Source organism: Oncorhynchus keta, chromosome 21 (assembly GCF_023373465.1).
Source record: "Oncorhynchus keta strain PuntledgeMale-10-30-2019 chromosome 21, Oket_V2, whole genome shotgun sequence".
In the NCBI taxonomy this organism is placed as follows: Eukaryota; Metazoa; Chordata; class Actinopteri; order Salmoniformes; family Salmonidae; genus Oncorhynchus; species Oncorhynchus keta.
The window spans coordinates 22,693,816-22,716,574 of record NC_068441.1 but is presented as its reverse complement, the minus strand read 5'-3'; the positions used below and the strand labels follow the sequence as shown (position 1 = coordinate 22,716,574).

Below are 22,759 nucleotides of genomic sequence, written 5' to 3'. Positions count from 1 at the left end.
TCATTTGATCAATGGGACCCTCAGCAAGAGAAATAAGAGCAAGATATCAGAATGTAAATCATAATTTTACCTTCAGATGTGAATGTGTGAAAACTGTTATGGCGGAAAATGTTTTTTGTTGTTGTTGATCGCTCTTCTCAAACAAAAGCATGGGATTTGTTCTCTGTAATAGCTATTTTAAATCGGAAAACGTAGTTTGATTACCAAGATTCTAATCTTTTGAAGGATTTAAGACACTTGCATTTTCAAGAATGTTTCATGTTACGACGTATTTTTAGTTGTCACTCTGAGATTCTCCCTGATGTTGATCCCGGTACGGGGATCGCAGCCATAAGAGGATTTATACTTGCGTACTACTGTTTGTACAGATGAGCGTGGTACCTTCAGGCGTTTGGAAATTGCTCCCAAGGATGAACCACACTTGTGGAGGTCTTGGCTGAGGCAGTGAGTTTGAGGGTAGGCCTTGAAATACATCTTCAGGTACAACTCCAATTGACTCTAATTATGTCAATTAGCCTATCAGAAGCTTCTAAAGCCATGATATCATTTTCTGGAATTTTCCAAGCTGTTTAAAGGCACGGTCAACTTAGTGTATGTAAACTTCTGACCCACTGGAATTGTGATACAGTGAAATATAAGTGAAATAATCTGTCTGTAAACAATTGTTGGAAAAATGACTTGTGTCATGCACAAAGTAGATGTCCTAACCGACTTGCAAAAACTATAGTTTGTTAACAAGAAATTTGTGGAGTTGCTGAAAAACAAGTTTTAATGACTCCAACCTGAGTGTATATAAACTTCCGACTTCAACTGTATGTTAATATGGAATCAGATCTCAGTCTCTCTTGGTCTCACCTCAGACTCCTCTTATCAGGGTCGTAGCTCTCAGGCAGAAGTGAGGCCAGGCTGTGGAAGATGATCACACTAGCGATGGCTTCCTGCTCGGGGTCGTCAGGACCTCTATGGCGCCTCTTCCTGTTGGACGTGTGGTTCCTCAGGAAGGGTTCTGGGAAGGTGTCCAGGTGGCGGTGGCCCTTGGTCTCCAAGGGTGGCTCAAAGACGGAGTCGGGGAGGGTGACGGCCGTCTCCTGGTCCTGAGGCCTCAGTCCTCTCAGAGACTGGTAGCGAGGGAGCTTGGCTCCGGGAAAGTTCATCTTCTGGAGGCGATCTATTGAGATGACTGTGGAGAGAACACACAACACAGGAAGGGTAGGTTAGACAAACCACAACAAAGAGATAACTGGTTAGACGTTCAGTTTATCCTTCAGCGCTCATGGAAGAATAATGAACACATATATTCCAGCTGATAAACAAACCACAACATGCTGTGCATATCTCTAACTTATTTTGCATTAAGCGATCATCATCACTCCCATATTTCTACAATGGCATACCACAGAAGACTACCCTCACCTATGTGTGGAGTGACGATGGTGAAGGGGCTGAGGTAGGTCTTCCTCATGTTCTGTGCCAGGGTGTTGGCGTACTGCTCAAACTGGCACAGCAGGGCCGCCGTGCCCCCTTCCGTCTGCTGGATCAGCTCCCAGTGTGGCCGTGTGCCCGGGGCCAGGATGGCACTGCCCACCCGCACCAGGTTCTGATAGAGGGAGTAAGGCAGGGGGTCAGAGAGACAGACTGGCATAGGGTGGTGTTGGGCAAATGTCTACAGAGTTGATCTGAGATTTATGTTGTATTGTGTCATGTGGTATTACGCTGTGCATTCAACTGTTGTGCGCTGCCATGTGTTGCCCTATCCTGTGCTGCATGGTGGTGTGTTACACTGTGCAGCATTGTGCTGTGTTGTGTATTATTGTGTTACCTCAGTGAATAGGACGTCCTGTGTAGCGGTCAGGCTGAAGCCCTGCTGGTGGCTCTCGTACTTCAGAAGGCTCTGGGTGAGGCGGTAGGCCACCTTTACATCACTACCGTAGAACTCTACCGTGTGTAGCGTGGCGTTGGCCAACATGGCTGCAGTCTGCTGGACACGCCCAGAGTCCAGGAGAGACATGTTACGGGCCAACTTCTCCGACTGGACCGGGGAAGGGAGAACATTCTTAAAGCACCATTTTACACGTTTGATGATGATGTTTGTGTGTGTGTGTGTGTGTGTGTGTGTGTGTGTGTGTGTGTGTGTGTGTGTGTGTGTGTGTGTGTGTGTGTGTGTGTGTGTGTGTGTGTGTGTGTGTGTGTGTGTGTGTGTGTGTACGTACGCACGCACGCACGCACGCACGCACGCACGCACGCACGCACGCACGCACGCGTGCGCACACGGTTGAAGTCGGAAGTTTACATACACCTTAGCCAAATTAATTTAAACTCAGTTTTTCACAATTCCTGACATTTAATCCTTTCCCACAATATGTTGGGTGAATTTTGGCCCATTCCTCCTGACAGAGGTGGTGTAACGGAGTCAGGTTTGTAGGAGTTCTTCGGCTTGCAAGCCTCCCCTTTTTTCTCCAAACATAACGATGGTCAATATGGTCAATATGGTCAAATAGTTATATTTTTGTTTCATCAAACCAGAGGACATTTCTCCAAAAAGTACGATCTTTGTCCCCATGTGCAGTTGCAAACCGTAGTCTATCTTTTTTATGGCGGTTTTGGAACAGTGGCTTCTTCCTTGCTGACCGGCCTTTCAGGTTATGTCGATATAAGACTTGTTTTACTGTGGATATAGATACTTTTGTACCGGTTTCCTCCAGAATTTTCACAAGGTCCTTTGCTGTTGTTCTGGGATTGTGTTTATACTTGCGTACTATTGTTTGTACAGATGAACGTGGTACCTTCAGGCGTTTGGAAATTGCTCCCAAAGATGAACCAGACTTGTGGAGGTCTACAATTTTTTTTCTGAGGTCTTGGCTGATTTCTTTAGATTTTCGAATGATGTCAAGCAAAAGAGGCACTGAGTTTGAAGGAAGGCCTTGAAATACATCCACAGGTACACCTCCAATTGACTCAAATTATGACAACTAGCCTATCAGAAGCTTCTAAAGCCATGATATCATTTTCTGGAATTTTACAAGCGGTTTAAAGGCAGTCAACTTAGTGTATGTAAACTTCTGACCCACTGGAATTGTTATACAGTGAATTATAAGTGAAATAATCTGTCTGTAAACAATTGTTGGAAAAATTACTTGTGTCATGCACAAAGTAGATGTCCTAACCGACTTGCCAAAACTATAGTTTGTTAACAAGAAATTTGTGTAATGGTTGAAAAACAAGTTTTATTGACTCCAACCTAAGCGTATGTAAACTTCCGACTTCAACTGTAGCTCTCACACGAGATATCAGGGACCTGTGCTCTCAAGGTGGATATAAGTTGACCAAATAGGTCAGTAACAGCCATGCTATATTGGCCTCCCTCCCTGATGAACATAAAGCCAAGCAGATAAAGGAACTGGATCTCGACAGAGAAAAGTTAGCATTCGAGCGCTTGGTATCCAATGGAACATTGAGAATGACCTATTCACCTACCGAGTCATGATCAACGGCTGACCAGCTACCAGAAGAGGTATCCTCTCAACTGTAAGCTCAGTCTACGATCCACTAGGTTTCCTTGCTCCCTTTATTCTGAAGGACAAGCAGATCCTCCAAGAGCTCTGCAAGATCAAGTGTGGCTGGGATGAGCCCATTCCAGAGGAACTCTGTAAACCATGGCAAAGATGGCTCTCAGAGTTGGATCAGCTTTCTAGATTCCAGGTGAATAGATGCATGAAGCCTGAAAACTTTGGTCCAGTTAAAACTACTAAGATGCATCATTTCAAGATGGCTGGCAGGACCAGAGTTTTTGGAGAAACCAGAAACACAATGGCCAAAGAATCCACAGCTGGGCTCTATCCCTCAGGATGACCCCGAGGTAAGGAAGGATGTCACTATAAATAGTTTGAGCGTGACAGAGGAGAGTCCAACTAGCAAGTTGATTGAGCACTATTCAACATGGAACAGCCTCAAGACGTCCGTTGCTTGGATGCTGAAGCGAAGAGCACTTTTGATCTGATAAAAAAAAATATGTATTTCACCTTTATTTAACCAGGTAGGCCAGTTGAGAACACCTTTATTTAACCAGGTAGGCCAGTTGAGAACAAGTTCTCATTTACAATTGTGACCTGGCCAAGATAAAGCAAAGCAGTGTGACACAAACAACAACACAGAGTTACACATGGAATAAACAAATGTACAGTCAATAACACAATAGGAAAAAAATTAAGTCTATATACAGTGTGTGCAAATGGTGTGAGGTGGTAAGGCAATAAATAGGCCATAGTAGCGAAGTAATCACAATTTAGCAGATTAACACTGGAGTGATAGATGAGCAGATGATGATGTGCAAGTAGACATACTGGTGTGCAAAAGAGCAAAAAAGTAAATCAAAACAATATGGGGATGAGGTAGGTATGGGCTGTTTACAGATGGGCTGTGTACAGCTGCAGCGATCGGTTAGCTGATCAGATAGCTGATGTTTAAAATTAGTGAGGGTCAAGCCAGAACAGAATATTTTGAATTACCCCCTCTACCCAGCTCAAGCTGTCTGTCAAGACACAAAGCCTCACTGTGGAGGACATGTAGGTAGCTGAGAAAGCAATAATCTGTTACGATCAGAAGCAGCACCTGAAGATAAAGGGAGACAATGTGCTAAAGGAATCGGTAGATGGACCCAATCATGGATTAAGGCCTGCTGAGAGTAGGAGGATGGATAAGTAAAGGATCCATGCCTATGGAGCTGAAGAACCCCATGATACTGACAAAAGATTCCCACGACAGATTCATGAGCAGATTGATCATTGTGGGAGGGGCCATATGCTGTCCAGACTTAGCCAATGCTTTTGGATGCCCTGTGGGAATTCATTGGCAAGAAAGATCATCAAGAGCTGTGTCTTCTGTAGGCGTATACAGGCCAAAGCTGGAGAACAAAAGATGTCTGACCTTCCACAGAACCATGTGACCCCTGACCTGCCACCCTTTACCCGTGTGGGTATGGGCTACTTTGGGCCTACAAAGATCAAGCAAGGCCGCTCTTTTGTGAAGCGATGGTGTGTGACTTTTACCTGCCTTGTTTGTCGTGCCATCCAACTAGATCTTGCTAGCTACTTAGACACAGCTTCCTGTATTAACGCTTGCGTAGATGTATCTGCCGAAGAGGCCCGTGTCTAGTATCGGGACTGATAGCGGTACAAATTTTGTGGGTGCACAAAGGGAGCTAGCAGGGGCTCGAAAGGAACTGGATCACAAGAAGATCCAGAACACATTACTGAACGTTGGAGTAAAATGGTCGTTCAATCCTCCCTCAGGAGCCCACCATGGAGGAGTATGGGAAAGGCTGATTTGGCCAGTGAAGAAGATTCTAGCATCAATCCTCCCTCAGGAGCCCACCATGGAGGAGTATGGGAAAGGCTGATTTGGCCAGTGAAGAAGATTCTAGCATCAATTCTCCCTCAGGAGCCCACCATGGAGGAGTATGGGAAAGGCTGATTTGGCCAGTGAAGAAGATTCTAGCATCAATCCTCCCTCAGGAGCCCACCATGGAGGAGTATGGGAAAGGCTGATTTGGCCAGTGAAGAAGATTCTAGCATCAATCCTCCCTCAGGAGCCCACCATGGAGGAGTATGGGAAAGGCTGATTTGGCCAGTGAAGAAGATTCTAGCATCAATCCTCCCTCAGGAGCCCACCATGGAGGAGTATGGGAAAGGCTGATTTGGCCAGTGAAGAAGATTCTAGCATCAATCCTCTAAGAACAAGCACCGGAAGACGAGGCTTTGCAAACAGCTCTGTGCGAGGTCGAGGCAATCATAAATGACAGGCCATTAACAACGATGACCAACGACCCCAACGACCTATAGCCTCTCACTCCTAACCACCTGCTTCTACTGAGGGCAAAACCCATCATGCCCCCCAGGCTATTCCAGAGAGGAGACCTGTACTCCAGGAGAAGGTGGAGGCAAGTGCAGTACATTGCTGATCTCTTCTGGAAGAGGTGGGTTAGGGAATATCTCCCATTGATGCAGGAAAGGAGCAAGTGGAATAATCCTAGAAGAAAATTCCCTCCTGGAGACCTGGTCGTCATCATGGATGAGACAGCTCCAAGAAATTCAAGTTTAATGGGACGCGTGGTGAAGGCCCTGCCAGGGACTAAAGGCCTAGTCCGGAGCATGTTAGTTAAGACAAAGACTAGCATTTTAGTCAGGCCCATCACCAAGCTCTGTCATTGAGGCAGACTAATTTAGGCAACCATTTTTCGGTGACATGCAACCCAAGATGTCGAGCTCATGAACTATGGATTCTTCACCGACACGCGCCCACATACAACCATACATCTATGTCTATACAGGACCTTAGACAATTATGAATTACGATTACGCTCTGATGCAGTATATTTGTTTTTATTATGGCCTCCACTTGAAATATTTTAGGTAATTGATTATGCATTTTGTGCATTGTACAATTAGGGGCTGGAATGTTAAAGCCAAATAGCCCATTTGTATTTGTATACAATAACCAGAGCATTATTAGTCAAAGTATTAGTGTGAAGCCATTATTGGAGATGAATACCCCCCTTGCGGCCAGTGCAGTGGCTACGGGAGGAGGAAAGGTTATTTGAGGGAGGAAGTCGGGCCTACGAGGAGGAGTCTTGGTTAGACGGGAGCGGTGTAGTTATTTGACCGCACTTGCTCGCATGATATCTTGAATTTACTGCGCACAATATACTTAATTTATTGCACTTATAAGTTATTAGAATTAGAGGAATTATAAGGAACATTTAAGTTTTCCTATCTTTTATATTAGTAAGTCTACATTGATATGCTTGAACGAAGAAGCATCCCTTTGTTTGTGAACTTGCAATCCGAAGTGCCACACTGCCATCATCTCTACAGATGTGCATTAAAGCCTGCTGTGAGTGTTTGTCCGAAATAGTCCCATATTTATTGGATGGAATAGATAAAAATATGCCATTACATTAAGCGTTTGAGCCAATCAGTTGTGTTGTGACAAGGTAGGGGTGGTATGCAGAAGATCCCTATTTGGTAAAAGACCAAGTCCATATTATGGCAGGAACAGCTCAAAAAAGCAAAAAGAAACAACAGTCCATCATTACTTTAAGAGATGAAGGTCAGTCAACTCCCGAAAATTTCAAGAACTTTGAAAGTTTCTTCAAGTGCAGTCGCAACAACCATAAAGCTCTATGATGAAACTGGCGCTCATGAGGACCGCCACAGGAAAGGAAGACCCAAAGTTACCTCTGCTGCAGAGGATTAGTTCATTAAAGTTTACCAGCCTCAGAAGTTGCAGTCCAAATAAATGCTTCACAGAGTTCAAGTAACAGACACATCTCAATATCAACTGTTCAGAGGAGACTGTGTGAATCAGGTCTTCATGGTTGAATTGCTGCAAAGAAACCACTACTAAAGTACACCAATTTGAAGAGGAGACTTTTTTGGGCCAATGAGTCCAAAAAATGTGTGATTTTTAGTTCCAACTGCTGTGTCTTTGTGAGACACAGAGTAGGTGAACAGATGATCTCCGCATGTATGGTTCCCATCATGAAGCATGGAGGAGGTGGTGTGGTGGTGTTTTGCTGGTGACACTGTCTGTGATTTATTTACAATTCTGCTTGAGAGAATGCCAAGAGCGTGCATCGCTGTCATCAAGGCAGAGGGTGGCTACTTCGAAGAATTTCAAATATAAAATATATATTTAATTTGTTTAACACTTTTTTGGTTACTACATGATTCTATGTGTTATTTCATAGTTTTGATGTCTTCAATATTATTATACAATGTAGAAAATAGTAAAAATAAAGAAAAACCCTTGAATGAGTAGGTGTGTCCAAACGTTTGACTGCTACGGTATGCATGCACACTACCGTTCAAACGTTTGACTGCTACGGTATGCATGCACACTACCGTTCAAACGTTTGACTGCTACGGTATGCATGCACACTACCGTTCAAAAGTTTGGGGTCACTTAGAAATGTCCTTGTTTTTTAAAGAAAAACACATTTTTTGTCCATTAAAATAACACACACACACACACACACACACACACACACACACACACACACACACACACACACACACACACACACACACACACACACACACACACACGAGACCGTGGTCTCAATGATGAATCCCTGTGAAAATAAAAGTTAAATAAAAAGGCACCAACTCTGCTAAAATCAGTTCATCACTCAACTTAATAGCATATGTCACTGAAGTGAATTGATCCATATAAATGTGAGCTAGCTGTAGAGGAGCTGTACACACCAGGGCTTTGAGTTTGGTGAAGGTGACAGAGGTACAGTTGAAGAGGTTGGGGGGCAGCCATCCCTTGTGTTCATCACAGTGGCGGACAGCTGTGCCTGAGAGAGAAAGAGAGGAGTGAATGTGCATGAGGCAGACCTAGGGAGAGTTTCAACCATTCCATTATAGAAATGGTAATTATTATATATGCTATATAGTATACTGTATTAGCTAAGCCACAGACTCATCATACCAATAGATCCCTTGGGACAGGAGACAGCTGTAGGGAGACCAAACTTTGTCCTAGGCCACCAGATCCCAGCCTCTATCGCCTGGGGACAACTGTCATAGATCACTGAGATAGAAAGAGAGAGGGAGGTAGAAAGAAAGAGGGAGAGAAAGAGGGAGAGAAGGAAAGCCGATTCAATTAATTGTCCAGGTGTAACTGTATGCATGACAGATAATTATTAAAGCTGCAATATGTCACTGTTAGGCTACCCGACCAAATTCACATAGAAATGTGAGTTATAGATCTGTCATTCTCATTGAAAGCAAGTTTGTTTGTGCACTATTTCTATGCTTCCCATTCTGAAGTTTAGTTTTCGTGTCTTTTACTTTCAGTTTTGTACACCATATTAAAACAGCTGAAAATAATATATTTTTGGTTATTGAAAAGATATTTCACAGCAGTTTAGACGGTACAATGATTTTCTATACTTTTTTTGTCACATAACTGAAATTAGGCAAACTATTAGAATTTCAGCAACCAGGAAATGGCCGAGCGATTTATGCACATTGCACCTTTAATGTTTACTTGGCACAACATAAAAAAAAGGCCTTCTATAACCATTAATTTACTAAATTAGTGAACTAAATGAATCATTCTGGGCTACAGATACATTTCAACCATGATGCAGTTTTCTGAAGCATGTGATGTATGGTAATGCTGACCTTCACAGCCATTGGGCGACACCTCAGCAAATGGGTTGTCACAGCGGTCACACTGGCGCCCAATGACCCCTGGTTTACACTGGCACTGGCCACTCTCTCTCTCACACGCTCGCGAGAAGGAGCCCACTGGGTAACACTCACACAGCAGACATGCCTCGCTGGCCTCTGGACGGTAGTGGTTATCCTTAGAAGAGGGAGTGGGATAGAGAGAGAGAGAGATGGACGGGGAGGGAACAGAAAAGGGAGGTAGGGATGAAAGTACATTTTCCCAGTCAATGAAATACCAGCCCACAGTACAGTTTCACCCATCGCCCCTGTCCAACATCCTGACATTGAGACTCAGTAGTTAGCTGACCTTGCAGCGGCACTCCCCGCTGGTCTTGTTGCAGTCGGCATCGAAGCCCCGGTCTGTCTGACAGTCACAGGGACCACAGGTCTTATGTCCCCACCAACCCCTGGGACACGGCAGGTCAGTCCTAAGGAGGGACACATACAGTCAGAAACACGGACCACAAATACACTCTGATAGTTTTCTTTATAGTCATATGGACCAAAAGGATCCTACTCACTTTCTCTCGCAGTACTGCCCAAAGTGGTTGCTGGGACAGTCACAAGTGTAGCCACGGGAGGAGCTAGCCTTCCTGGTGCAAGCTGATTGGTGCTCACAGGGGTTTAGTGCACATATGTCTATGCAGTTATCGCCATAGTAACCTGACAGGTAAACAATACAATATAAATTCATAAGTTATGCTTGGGAGGGATCAACATAAGGCAATATGGTTGTATTATATGGTTGTAAAATTGAATTATGAGGATGAAGACAATGCTGACGATGAAGAGGATGATGATGGTTGGCAAACTGACCGGTGAGGCAGGTACAGGAGTGGCTGTCCCAGTCATCATTGCAGTAGCTGTTGGAGGGGCAGGTGTTAGAGACACAGGGGTCTGGTACGCTGCAGCCCTGCTCCATGTTCACCCTCCTGGCCTGAGACATGCTGAGAGGCACGGAGCTGGAGGAGGTCTCCCCCACAAGCAGACCCTGAGGAACACACACACAGAAGGCAGAACACACTCAGACAATACTCTGTGTGTGTTTGTGTGTGTGTGTGTGTGTGCGTGTGTGCGCGCGTGTGTGTGTGTGTGTGTGTGTGTGTGTGTGTGTGTGTGTGTGTGTGTGTGTGTGTGTGTGTGTGTGTGTGTGTGTGTGTGTGTGTGTGTGTGTGTGTAAGAGAGAGAGAGAATGAGCGATGAAAAGAGAGCTGACCTGGACACAACCACGGAAGCCGTGATGTATTTTCCCATCAGCCCCAGTGATGCCCCCGACACTCAGAGTCTTGACCTTCGCCCCCTTCAGCTTATTATCCACTTCCATACTGGCCTGGATATGTAGATCAGATCACACACATTAGAAACATTCATATACACTCAGCTGACTGGCGGTCTACATACTGGCCTAAGTACATAACACATGCTAACTGCCCTGAATACATACAGCATTTCAATTAAATGTAATTAAAATACAGAAGCTGCAGTTTGTCTTCTAACAGTGTCTCACCGTGTAGAGTCCATGGTCGAAGGAGAGCACAGCCTTGTGTCTGGGCGCGCCCCCCGGGACACCCTTCAGCTCCAGCTGTAGATGGTGCCAGTCTCCGTCATTCACTGTCACCTCCTCTACCCGGGACAGGGTGGAGTCCTCCCCTCTCTGCAGGCCCATCACCACACTGCCCTCCCGCAGCTATAGAGAGATAGAGATAGAGATAGAGATAGAGAGAGATAGAGATAGAGATAGAGATAGAGAGAGAGAGAGAGAGAGAGATATGGAAAGGGATGGGAAGAGAGGTGAGGGAAAGGATGGGAGGGAGAAGGGGATGGGAAGAGAGAGGTGAGGGAAAGGATGGGAGGGAGAAGGGGATGGGAAGAGAGAGGTGAGGGAAAGGATGGGAGGGAGAAGGGGATGGGAAAAGAGAGGTGAGGGAAAGGATGGGAGGGGAGGGAAGGGGATGGGAGGGAGAGGGGATGGGAGAGAGAAGTGAGGGAAAGGATGGGAGGGAGAAGGGGATGGGAAGAGAGAGGTGAGGGAAAGGATGGGAGGGAGAAGGGGATGGGAAGAGAGAGGTGAGGGAAAGGATGGGAGGGAGAAGGGGATGGGAAGAGAGAGGTGAGGGAAAGGATGGGAGGGAGAAGGGGATGGGAAGAGAGAGGTGAGGGAAAGGATGGGAGGGAGAAGGGGATGGGAAGAGAGAAGTGAGGGAAAGGATGGGAGGGAGAAGGGGATGGGAAGAGAGAGGTGAGGGAAAGGATGGGAGGGAGAAGGGGATGGGAAGAGAGAGGTGAGGGAAAGGATGGGAGGGAGAAGGGGATGGGAAGAGAGAGGTGAGGGAAAGGATGGGAGGGAGAAGGGGATGGGAAGAGAGAGGTGAGGGAATGCAGGAGAGAGAGAGAGAACTTCTTTAGTATACATACATCACATGCTCAGTCAGTAAGGTTTTCGTCTCCTCCTCATCAGACAATCTATGGTAATACTGTAGTAAAATATGTGCCCTGTTTTAAAATGCAACAACTTTAAAATAGCTGCTGGACGGTTATTTTTCAAAAGAGGTACCTGACTAGACAAACACAACAGCTGCCAACTGAAAGGCCTGAAATGGCAGCTCTCAGATCTCAAGATAAAGTGTTTGTTAGTTGGCAGGCTGTCTCAACACCATCAAATATTTACAGTCATGCTGCTGCCCGGACAGCCAACAGGTGGAGCTTTACACCAACTAACCTACAGTCAAGTTGTAATGTCACATGCACAAGTACAGTGAAATGCCTTTCTTGCAAACTCTAAACCAACAACACAGTAATCAATCAAGCACTAAAAATAAGACAAGGTAGAACAAAAACACAAGAAATAAGAAACAAGAACACAAGGAAAGTAAGAAGCTTACAGTGGCAGTTCCAATACCATATTTACAATTTACAGGGATCCTAAAGTGATAGAGGTAGATATGTACAGGGGTAAAGTGACTAGGCATCAGGATAAACAGAGTAGCAGCAGCGTACATTAAGATTGTATGTGAGTGAGTGTGTGTGTGTGTGTGTGCGTGTGAGAAGAGTCACTAGAAATGTGTGTGTGTGTTGGAGTGTCAGTGTGCGTGATTGTGTGGAGTTCTGTGAGTGTGCAGCAAAAAATATATATATACACAAGGGTCAACTCAGGTAGTCCGTGTAGCCATTTTGTTAACTATTTAGCAGTCTTATGGCTTGGGGATAGAAGCTGTAGGAGCCTTTTGGTGTGAGACTTGATGCACCGGTACTGCTTGCCGTGCGGAAGCAGAGAGAATAGTCTATGGCTTGTGTTCCTGGGGTCTTTAACGATTTTCCCGGGCCTTCCTTTCACACTGCCTGATATAGAGGTTCTCGATCAAGGCCGGTTCTGTGGCCATGTATATGTATATATATATATATGTATATACGTGGTTGGGAGGAGGGTGTGTGGGTGGTTGGGAGGAGGGTGTGTGGGTGGTTGGGAGGAGGACGTGTGGGTGGTTGGGAGGAGGGCGTGTGGGTGGTTGGGAGGAGGACGTGTGGGTGGTTGGGAGGAGGACGTGTGGGTGGTTGGGAGGAGGACGTGTGGGTGGTTGGGAGGAGGGCGTGTGGGTGGTTGGGAGGAGGACGTGTGGGTGGTTGGGAGGAGGGCGTGTGGGTGGTTGGGAGGAGGGCGTGTGGGTGGTTGGGAGGAGGGCGTGTGGGTGGTTGGGAGGAGGGCGTGTGGGTGGTTGGGAGGAGGGCGTGTGGGTGGTTGGGAGGAGGGCGTGTGGGTGGTTGGGAGGAGGGCGTGTGGGTGGTTGGGAGGAGGGCGTGTGGGTGGTTGGGAGGAGGGCGTGTGGGTGGTTGGGAGGAGGCCGTGTGGGTGGTTGGGAGGAGGGCGTGTGGGTGGTTGGGAGGAGGGCGTGTGGGTGGTTGGGAGGAGGGCGTGTGGGTGGTTGGGAGGAGGGCGTGTGGGTGGTTGGGAGGAGGGCGTGTGGGTGGTTGGGAGGAGGGCGTGTGGGTGGTTGGGAGGAGGGCGTGTGGGTGAGATCCTTCAGGGTGAGGTTGTGAGGGCCGGGACAATGTGCAGTGAGTTAATTGTGTTCTCTGTACCTGTAGGGTAAGGTTGTGAGGGCCAAGACAATGTGCAGTGAGTTAATTGTGTTCTCTGTACCTGTAGGGTGAGGTTGTGAGGGCCAAGACAATGTGCAGTGAGTTAATTGTGTTCTCTGTACCTGTAGGGTGAGGTTGTGAGGGCCAAGACAATGTGCAGTGAGTTAATTGTGTTCTCTGTACCTGTAGGGTGAGGTTGTGAGGGCCAAGACAATGTGCAGTGAGTTAATTGTGTTCTCTGTACCTGTAGGGTGAGGTTGTGAGGGCCAAGACAATGTGCAGAGAGTTAATTGTGTTCTCTGTACCTGTAGGGTGAGGGCCAAGACAATGTGCAGTGAGTTAATTGTGTTTTCTGTAACTGTAGGGTGAGGTTGTGAGGGCCAGGACAATGTGCAGTGAGTTAATTGTGTTCTCTGTACCTGTAGGGTGAGGTTGTGAGGGCCAAGACAATGTGCAGTGAGTTAATTGTGTTCTCTGTACCTGTAGGGTGAGGTTGTGAGGGCCAAGACAATGTGCAGTGAGTTAATTGTGTTCTCTGTACCTGTAGGGTGAGGTTGTGAGGCCCAAGACAATGTGCAGTGAGTTAATTGTGTTCTCTGTACCTGTAGGGTGAGGTTGTGAGGGCCAAGACAATGTGCAGTGAGTTAATTGTGTTCTCTGTACCTGTAGGGTGAGGTTGTGAGGGCCAAGACAATGTGCAGTGAGTTAATTGTGTTCTCTGTACCTGTAGGGTGAGGTTGTGAGGGCCAAGACAATGTGCAGTGAGTTAATTGTGTTCTCTGTACCTGTAGGGTGAGGTTGTGAGGGCCAAAACAATGTGCAGTGAGTTAATTGTGTTCTCTGTACCTGTGAGGTTGTGAGGGCCAAGACAATGTGCAGAGAGTTAATTGTGTTCTCTGTACCTGTAGGGTGAGGTTGTGAGGCCCAAGACAATGTGCAGTGAGTTAATTGTGTTCTCTGTACCTGTAGGGTGAGGTTGTGAGGGCCAAGACAATGTGCAGTGAGTTAATTGTGTTCTCTGTACCTGTAGGGTGAGGTTGTGAGGGCCAAGACAATGTGCAGTGAGTTAATTGTGTTCTCTGTACCTGTAGGGTGAGGTTGTGAGGGCCAAGACAATGTGCAGTGAGTTAATTGTGTTCTCTGTACCTGTAGGGTGAGGTTGTGAGGGCCAAGACAATGTGCAGTGAGTTAATTGTGTTCTCTGTACCTGTAGGGTGAGGTTGTGAGGGCCAAGACAATGTGCAGTGAGTTAATTGTGTTCTCTGTACCTGTGTTTGTGAGGGCTCAATGTGCAGTGAGTTAATTGTGTTCTCTGTACCTGTAGGGTGAGGTTGTGAGGGCCAAGACAATGTGCAGTGAGTTAATTGTGTTCTCTGTACCTGTAGGGTGAGGTTGTGAGGGCCAAAACAATGTGCAGTGAGTTAATTGTGTTCTCTGTACCTGTGAGGTTGTGAGGGCCAAGACAATGTGCAGAGAGTTAATTGTGTTCTCTGTACCTGTAGGGTGAGGGCCAAGACAATGTGCAGTGAGTTAATTGTGTTTTCTGTAACTGTAGGGTGAGGTTGTGAGGGCCAGGACAATGTGCAGTGAGTTAATTGTGTTCTCTGTACCTGTAGGGTGAGGTTGTGAGGGTCAAGACAATGTGCAGTGAGTTAATTGTGTTCTCTGTACCTGTAGGGTGAGGTTGTGAGGCCAAGACAATGTGCAGTGAGTTAATTGTGTTCTCTGTACCTGTAGGGTGAGGTTGTGAGGGCCAAGACAATGTGCAGTGAGTTAATTGTGTTCTCTGTACCTGTAGGGTGAGGTTGTGAGGGCCAAGACAATGTGCAGTGAGTTAATTGTGTTCTCTGTACCTGTAGGGTGAGGTTGTGAGGGCCAAGACAATGTGCAGTGAGTTAATTGTGTTCTCTGTACCTGTAGGGTGAGGTTGTGAGGGCCAAAACAATGTGCAGTGAGTTAATTGTGTTCTCTGTACCTGTGAGGTTGTGAGGGCCAAGACAATGTGCAGAGAGTTAATTGTGTTCTCTGTACCTGTAGGGTGAGGGCCAAGACAATGTGCAGTGAGTTAATTGTGTTCTCTGTACCTGTAGGGTGAGGTTGTGAGGCCCAAGACAATGTGCAGTGAGTTAATTGTGTTCTCTGTACCTGTAGGGTGAGGTTGTGAGGGCCAAGACAATGTGCAGTGAGTTAATTGTGTTCTCTGTACCTGTAGGGTGAGGTTGTGAGGGCCAAGACAATGTGCAGTGAGTTAATTGTGTTCTCTGTACCTGTAGGGTGAGGTTTTGAGGGCCAAGACAATGTGCAGTGAGTTAATTGTGTTCTCTGTACCTGTAGGGTGAGGTTGTGAGGCCAAAACAATGTGCAGTGAGTTAATTGTGTTCTCTGTACCTGTGAGGTTGTGAGGTGTGCAGAGAGTTAATTGACCTGGGCCAAGACAATGTGCAGTGAGTTAATTGTGTTTTCTGTACCTGTAGGGTGAGGTTGTGAGGGCCAAGACAATGTGCAGTGAGTTAATTGTGTTCTCTGTACCTGTAGGGTGAGGTTGTGAGGGCCAAGACAATGTGCAGTGAGTTAATTGTGTTCTCTGTACCTGTAGGGTGAGGTTGTGAGGGCCAAGACAATGTGCAGTGAGTTAATTGTGTTCTCTGTACCTGTAGGGTGAGGGCCAAGACAATGTGCAGTGAGTTAATTGTGTTCTCTGTACCTGTAGGGTGAGGTTGTGAGGGCCAAGACAATGTGCGGTGAGTTAATTGTGTTCTCTGTACCTGTAGGGTGAGGTTGTGAGGGCCAAGACAATGTGCAGTGAGTTAATTGTGTTCTCTGTACCTGTAGGGTGAGGTTGTGAGGGCCAAGACAATGTGCGGTGAGTTAATTGTGTTCTCTGTACCTGTAGGGTGAGGTTGTGGTGCTGTCCGGCGGTGACGTGCAGCAGGGTGGCACTAGGCTGACGCGTGCGGAACATAAGCTCCACATGCCAGGGAACAGTCACCACCGCCGCCAGGTTAGTCCACTGCAACAAGCTGTTACCCAGGAAACGCTGAGGGTTGGCCATCACTGCAACACACAACCAGAGGGAGGGTGATGAGGGATGAAGAGAAGGAGGGGGGAAAGAGAGTGAGCGAGAAGCAGGAGAGAGACAGATGGGTAGAGTGCGAGAGAATGAGGAAATGGTTGCTTTCTAACAAACAGTTGGTGACAGTGAGTCAGTACCATTCTCACAGTAATATGTTCTGTGATCAAATCAAAAACAACCCAGCTCCAATTACTGGTGGGGAAATTACTACACAGTCTATGAAGAATACAAAAAACATCTAAACATCTCATTAAAAAGAAAGGAATTACCTTGGGAGTTGCTATATGGGTATAACAGTATCTGTGGCCATTTGAAACTCAATAACCACTCAATAAACAAATACTGTACAAACACAGCTGGTAACAGGAACAAAATACCACAACATGCCTCCTACCACTATTCACTAGTACTTGTGATGAGTGTCAGTCAGATGCACTCAGAGGTGTGTGTGTTCACATGTATGTGTATCTGACCTGCAGTCTGTGTATACTGACAGACAGGCATTCTGTCCCTTCTTCATGTCAGAGAAAGAGAGGTACTAGTGACATCTTTAGCTGGATGTTAGACAGAGACAGAGACAGAGACAGACAGACAGACAGACAGACAGACAGACAGACAGACAGACAGACAGACAGACAGACAGACAGACAGACAGACAGACAGACAGACAGACAGACAGACAGACAGACAGTGGTTGTGGGGCTCTGGCTTGACAGAGAGAGACAGAGAAGAAGGGACAGTGGTTGTGGGGCAGTCTGGCATGACAGAGAAAGACAGAGACACAGGGACAGTGGTTGTGGGGCAGTCTGGCATGACAGAGAGAGACAGACACAGGGACAGTGGTTGTGGGGCAGTCTGGCTTGACAGAGAGAGACAGAGAAGAAGGGACAGTGGTTGTGGGGCATCTGGCTCTGGTCTAAAACCACTAAAAAATGTGAACAGTATCCATGAAAAGGTTGATATTGTCAGTTTGTCACTGCAGTGTGTTCAGTCTGAACAGGGTCCAGATGAAAGGGTAAGTATATACCTTACAGTGAAATGTTTACTTACGAGCCCCTAACCAACAATGCAGTTAAAAAATATATAGAAGAATAAGAAATAAAAGTAACAAGTAATTAAAGAGCAGCAGTAAAATAACGAGACTATATACAGGGGGGTACCGGTACAGAGTCAACGTGCGGGGGCACCGGTTAGTTGAGGTAGTATGTACATGTAGGTAGAGTTATTAAAGTGATAACAACAGAGAGTAGCAGCAGTGTAAAAGAGGGCGGGGGCAATGCAAATAGTCTGGGTAGCCATTTGATTGGATGTTCAGGAGTCTTATGGCTTGTGGGTAGAAGCTGTTTTGAAGCCTCTTCTACGCTGAGCTGCAGTCAATTAATAGCATTCCATCATCTGTTTGTCACTGTTGGGGCGGTATGCAAATTGGAGTGGGTCTAGGGTTTCTGGGATAATGGTGTAGATGTGAGCCATGACCAGCCTTTCAAAGCATTTCATGGCTACGTGAGTGCTATGGGTCGGTAGTCATTTAGGCACATTACCTACGTGTTCTTGGGCACATGCACTATGGTGGTAGGCTTAAAACATGTTGGTATTACAGACTCGGACAGGGAGTGGTTGAAAATGTCAGTGAAGACACTTGCCAGTTGGTCAGCGCATGCTCGCAGCACACGTCCTGGTAATCTGTCTGGCCTTGCAACATTGTGAATGTTGACTTGCTTAAAGGTTTTACTCACATCGGCTGTGGAGAGCGTGATCACACAGTCTTCCGGAACAGCTGGTGCTCTCATGCATATTTCAGTGTTATTTGCCTCGAAGCGAGCATAGAAGTAGTTTAGTTCGTCTGGTAGGCTCGTGTCACTGGGCTGCTCTTGGCTGTGCTTCCCTTTGTAGTCTAATGTTTTGCATGCCCTGCCACATCCGACGAGTGTTGGTGTAGTATGATTCAATCTTAGTCCTGTTTTGATGCTTTGCCTGTTTGATGGTTCGTCAGAGGGCATAGTGGGATTTCTTATAAGCTTCCGGGTTAGAGTCCCGCTCCTTGAAAGCTGCAGCTCTAGCGTTTAGCTCAGTGCGGATGTGGCCTGTAATCCATGGCTTCTGGTTGGGGTATGTACGTACGGTCACTGTGGGGACGACTCATGGGATTAACTATGAAAGTACTTTATCTCCCACACCCTTGTCCATCCAGAGTCAGTGATGGTGGGAAAGGAAGTGAGATGCTGGGGATTTGCTCCATGTTTATTAGCCGTTATGCCCTCTCTAACCCCTGATGGCCGATCCTATGACATACTGGAAGTTTAACAGTTCTATTTTGAGAGTGATCTTTGTAATGATGTTGAATATTTAATGGCCTTGGTAGAACATGTACATTCATGCTATTGACACCCACTATGTAAAACAGAGCAGTAGCTTAGTACTAGTCTGCAGGACATTATACATTCCTCTTCTCTTTCCTCTCTTCTTCAGATGTTCTTCAGCCTCTGCTCTTCCCTCCACCTCTTACCCTTTCCCCATCTCCCCTTCATCATCCAGCCTCTCTAAACTGGGATGCTTTTGGATTTCACCTAACTGAAACAGGGATGCTTTTGGGTTTCTCTATTGTCTTCTCTCTCTCTCCCTCTCTCCCTCCCTCTCTCTCCTCCCTCCCTCCCTCCCTCCCTCCCTCTCCCTCCCTCCCTCCCTCCCTCCCTCTCCCTCTCTCCCTCTCCCCTCTCTCTCTCCCTCTCTCTCTCTCTCTCTCCCTCTCCCTCCCTCTCTCCCTCCCTCCATCTCCCTCCCTCTCCCTCCCTCCCTCCCTCCCTCCCCCCTCCCTCCCTCCCTCCCCCCCCCCTCCCCCTCTCCCCTTCAAACTGTCCCAGCTTGTAAATCAGCAAGTCAAACAGCTGCAGAGCATTGAGAGGAGATGAGAAGAGAAACGGACACTAGTAAAGTTGTTACATAAACATGCCTCCCTAAAACTGAAAAATGGAATACTTCACCTTCAACATGTCCGAGGTGTTAAGTCAGAGTAACCGTTTAAACTTATAGCTGTAAAATGTAATATGCTCACTCTCATGACAGAGTCATAAAAGCTTACGGCACATCACATCGCAGCTGTCATACACACATATGGGACCCTCGTAAACCCTTGTGAAATGGCTGGAATAAAACAGTACTACTCAGTGTGAACATCGGGCTTACGAAACCATCATGTCAGCAAAATGAAATACGACTGGCTTTATCTGTGCCAGGAAAGAGCCAAAGCTAAAAGGATGAAGAGATTACTTCAGTTATTTAGAGCTCTGCCAATTCCCTCTATGCATGTCGCTTGCGCAATCTCCTGTGCATGGTGTCTATGCAAATGTTTCTGCACTACATCTACACTAGTTCACTCAAAAAAAGCATGTTTGAAAATGATAAGAAAATACAATATAGCAGGTGCTCTTAACACCACAGCACCATGAAGCAAATGACATGGCCAGTGTCACTGTAACTACCTGGTTGTTGACTTATGGTACAGTCCATCAACTACAAAGACCCTAGTTAAGTCTAGGTCAGTAGAGCTAAGGGATGTTGTCTGTCTGATGTTTTAACCATATGAAGAAGATTTCCACCCTTCTGCAATGCTGTTACTTCCCTGAACCTCTTACCCTTCTCACAGTTCCGACCTCCGAATCCTAGGGGGCAGTCACAGCTGAACGAGCCCCACAGGTTGACACAGGTCCCTCCATTCATACACGGGTTGTTGTTGCAGAAGTGCCTTTTAGCAGAGCATCCTGGGAAGGTATTGGGGATGTGAGGAGCAGTTCAAACCAACCACATTATGACAAGAGGTAATCAACGGTTCATAAACTTCAGTTACAACGTAAGGTGCATCCACATGCCCAACACAACTCATACTGTGCTCAACTAAAACAGTAGCCTTGTGTGGATTGCAACAAAACTGTATCAAAATGGTTCAGTCCAATGGTAATGTGCAAGGTTACTGACCCGGTAGGGTGCCGTTGTTAGCGATGAAGCTAGCCATGTCGATGTGGCGGTTGTCGATCCTCAGGTCCTTCATGCAGCCCACAAACTGGCGGTTCTGGATGGGGAAGTCCTCAGGCAGTTTGGGCACACCCCCCAGGAGGAGAGGACCAGTCAGGTCCAAAGACCTCCAGCAGACAGACAGGACACAGAAACATTTAGAAGCTGACACCACTCTGTTTCTATACCACAACACATCATAAACATTTAGCTCGGCTTCTATACCACAACACATCATAAACATTTAGCTCGGCTTCTATACCAGAACACATCATAAACATTTAGCTCGGCTTCTATACCAGAACACATCATAAACATTTAGCTCGGCTTCTATACCAGAACACATCATAAACATTTAGCTCGGCTTCTATACCAGAACACATCATAAACATTTAGCTCGGCTTCTATACCAGAACACATCATAAACATTTAGCTCGGCTTCTATACCAGAACACATCATAAACATTTAGCTCGGCTTCTATACCACAACACATCATAAACATTTAGCTCGGCTTCTATACCAGAACACATCATAAACATTTAGCTCGGCTTCTATACCAGAACACATCATAAACATTTAGCTCGGCTTCTATACCAGAACACATCATAAACATTTAGCTCGGCTTCTATACCAGAACAGATCATAAACATTTAGCTCGGCTTCTATACCACAACACATCATAAACATTTAGCTTGGCTTCTATACCAGAACACATCATAAACATTTAGCGCGGCTTCTATACCAGAACACATCATAAACATTTAGCTCGGCTTCTATACCAGAACACATCATAAACATTTAGCTCGGCTTCTATACCAGAACAGATCAAACATTTAGCTCGGCTTCTATACCACAACACATCATAAACATTTAGCTCGGCTTCTATACCAGAACACATCATAAACATTTAGCGCGGCTTCTATACCAGAACACATCATAAACATTTAGCTCGGCTTCTATACCAGAACACATCATAAACATTTAGCTCGGCTTCTATACCAGAACACATCATAAACATTTAGCTCGGCTTCTATACCACAACACATCATAAACATTTAGCTCGGCTTCTATAACAGAACACATCATAAACATTTAGCTCGGCTTCTATACCAGAACACATCATAAACATTTAGCTCGGCTTCTATACCAGAACACATCATAAACATTTAGCTCGGCTTCTATACCAGAACACATCATAAACACCAGAACAGTGTTCATAAAATATTTATCACACACATTTTGCAGCTTGAGGTTTTTTTTCACGGAGGAAAACAGATCAACACCCCACAGAACCAAAATATGTTTACGATGCTTAACATTCTGGAGGTGAAGACTTTAGTTGAAAACCATTTCTGTAGATAACCCATAATGAGGACCATGTTTAGCTCAGGAAAGCCTATTTTTCTCTCTTGGGGTCATGATGGTACAATAGTACACTAAATCAAGAGGTTAAGTTCAGCTTGTGGCAAAATGTAAAAACAGAATTCATGGCTTCTAATGCCTAATATTGCTTTTACTCAGCTCTACTATAATCTGTTGGCAGATAACACTGCACAATTAAATACCAGTAAGCCCCTCCCATTTCCTTACTTTTTGGATCCTGATTGGCTGCCCTGGGCAGAGCAGGTGTAGTTCCCGATCACATTACCAAATCGCAGCGCCACTGAGGTGTCACAGTTGTCCACGGATACTACGACAACCTTCTGGTCAGAAGGACCCTGGGGCATGCCGGCTTGGTTTATGATTGGCTGTGAGGAGAGAGGAGGAGTTGTTGAGTTTGGCTCCAGTGTTATGGACAGAACACCTACAGCAGGTCGGGAGGAATTCACCTGACAAACTACTGTAAATAGCAGCACAAGTGCCATTATTCCAAATCTAAATGTCCTTCCCAAAAAGGAAATACTGTATGTGTTTGGGCAGAAGGTGGACATATACTGGGTAAGTAGTTCTTGGTTATCGATAGCGAGATAGACAGGAAACGCACACATTAAGCTGTAATCAGCCTTCTGGGAGTGTCCATAAGAGCATTCTCTGTCACAGGTGCATCTCAATGACGTCTTGATGCTAACAATATGCTAATACTTAAGGTTTCTTCTTCCTCAAGTTCCAGAAGAGAACATTCAAGAATAGAAAAGGCAAGTAAATATGAAGAAGATGATTGTCTCAGGAATATCCATCTCATTGTTTCTTGTGTGTGTCACTGTAAAGTATTTTTGGTTGATCAGCACATAGACTGCTTGTCTGCCTGAGGGTTGCTAATTACACATGGAGGTGTGCTACATATCTCAGCATTGTGCGATCTTAACAAAATCTGACTTATAAGGTGTCAAAAACGCACTAATCACATTTCTATTTCAATCAAAT

The 22,759-nt window shown here is 45.9% G+C and overlaps 1 protein-coding gene across 4 annotated transcripts in view; it reads right to left on the bottom strand.

Moving 5' to 3' along the window:
- The window catches only part of LOC118399872 (cadherin EGF LAG seven-pass G-type receptor 2-like), a 93,508-nt gene that overhangs the window by 8,505 nt on the left and 62,244 nt on the right, over nt 1–22,759 (bottom strand). For all 4 annotated transcript variants that reach the window (XM_052473494.1, XM_052473495.1, XM_052473496.1 and 1 more), the window contains 15 exons: nt 21,986–22,143; nt 20,359–20,522; nt 20,019–20,144; nt 16,201–16,367; nt 10,744–10,923; nt 10,453–10,566; nt 10,053–10,227; nt 9,758–9,899; nt 9,544–9,664; nt 9,189–9,372; nt 8,491–8,592; nt 8,262–8,356; nt 1,820–2,029; nt 1,414–1,597; nt 856–1,180 (listed from right to left, as the gene is read on the bottom strand). In XM_052473494.1, coding sequence (XP_052329454.1) covers nt 856–1,180; nt 1,414–1,597; nt 1,820–2,029; nt 8,262–8,356; nt 8,491–8,592; nt 9,189–9,372; nt 9,544–9,664; nt 9,758–9,899; nt 10,053–10,227; nt 10,453–10,566; nt 10,744–10,923; nt 16,201–16,367; nt 20,019–20,144; nt 20,359–20,522; nt 21,986–22,143 — 2,447 coding nt within the window. The remainder of the gene's footprint in view (nt 1–855; nt 1,181–1,413; nt 1,598–1,819; nt 2,030–8,261; nt 8,357–8,490; nt 8,593–9,188; nt 9,373–9,543; nt 9,665–9,757; nt 9,900–10,052; nt 10,228–10,452; nt 10,567–10,743; nt 10,924–16,200; nt 16,368–20,018; nt 20,145–20,358; nt 20,523–21,985; nt 22,144–22,759) is intronic.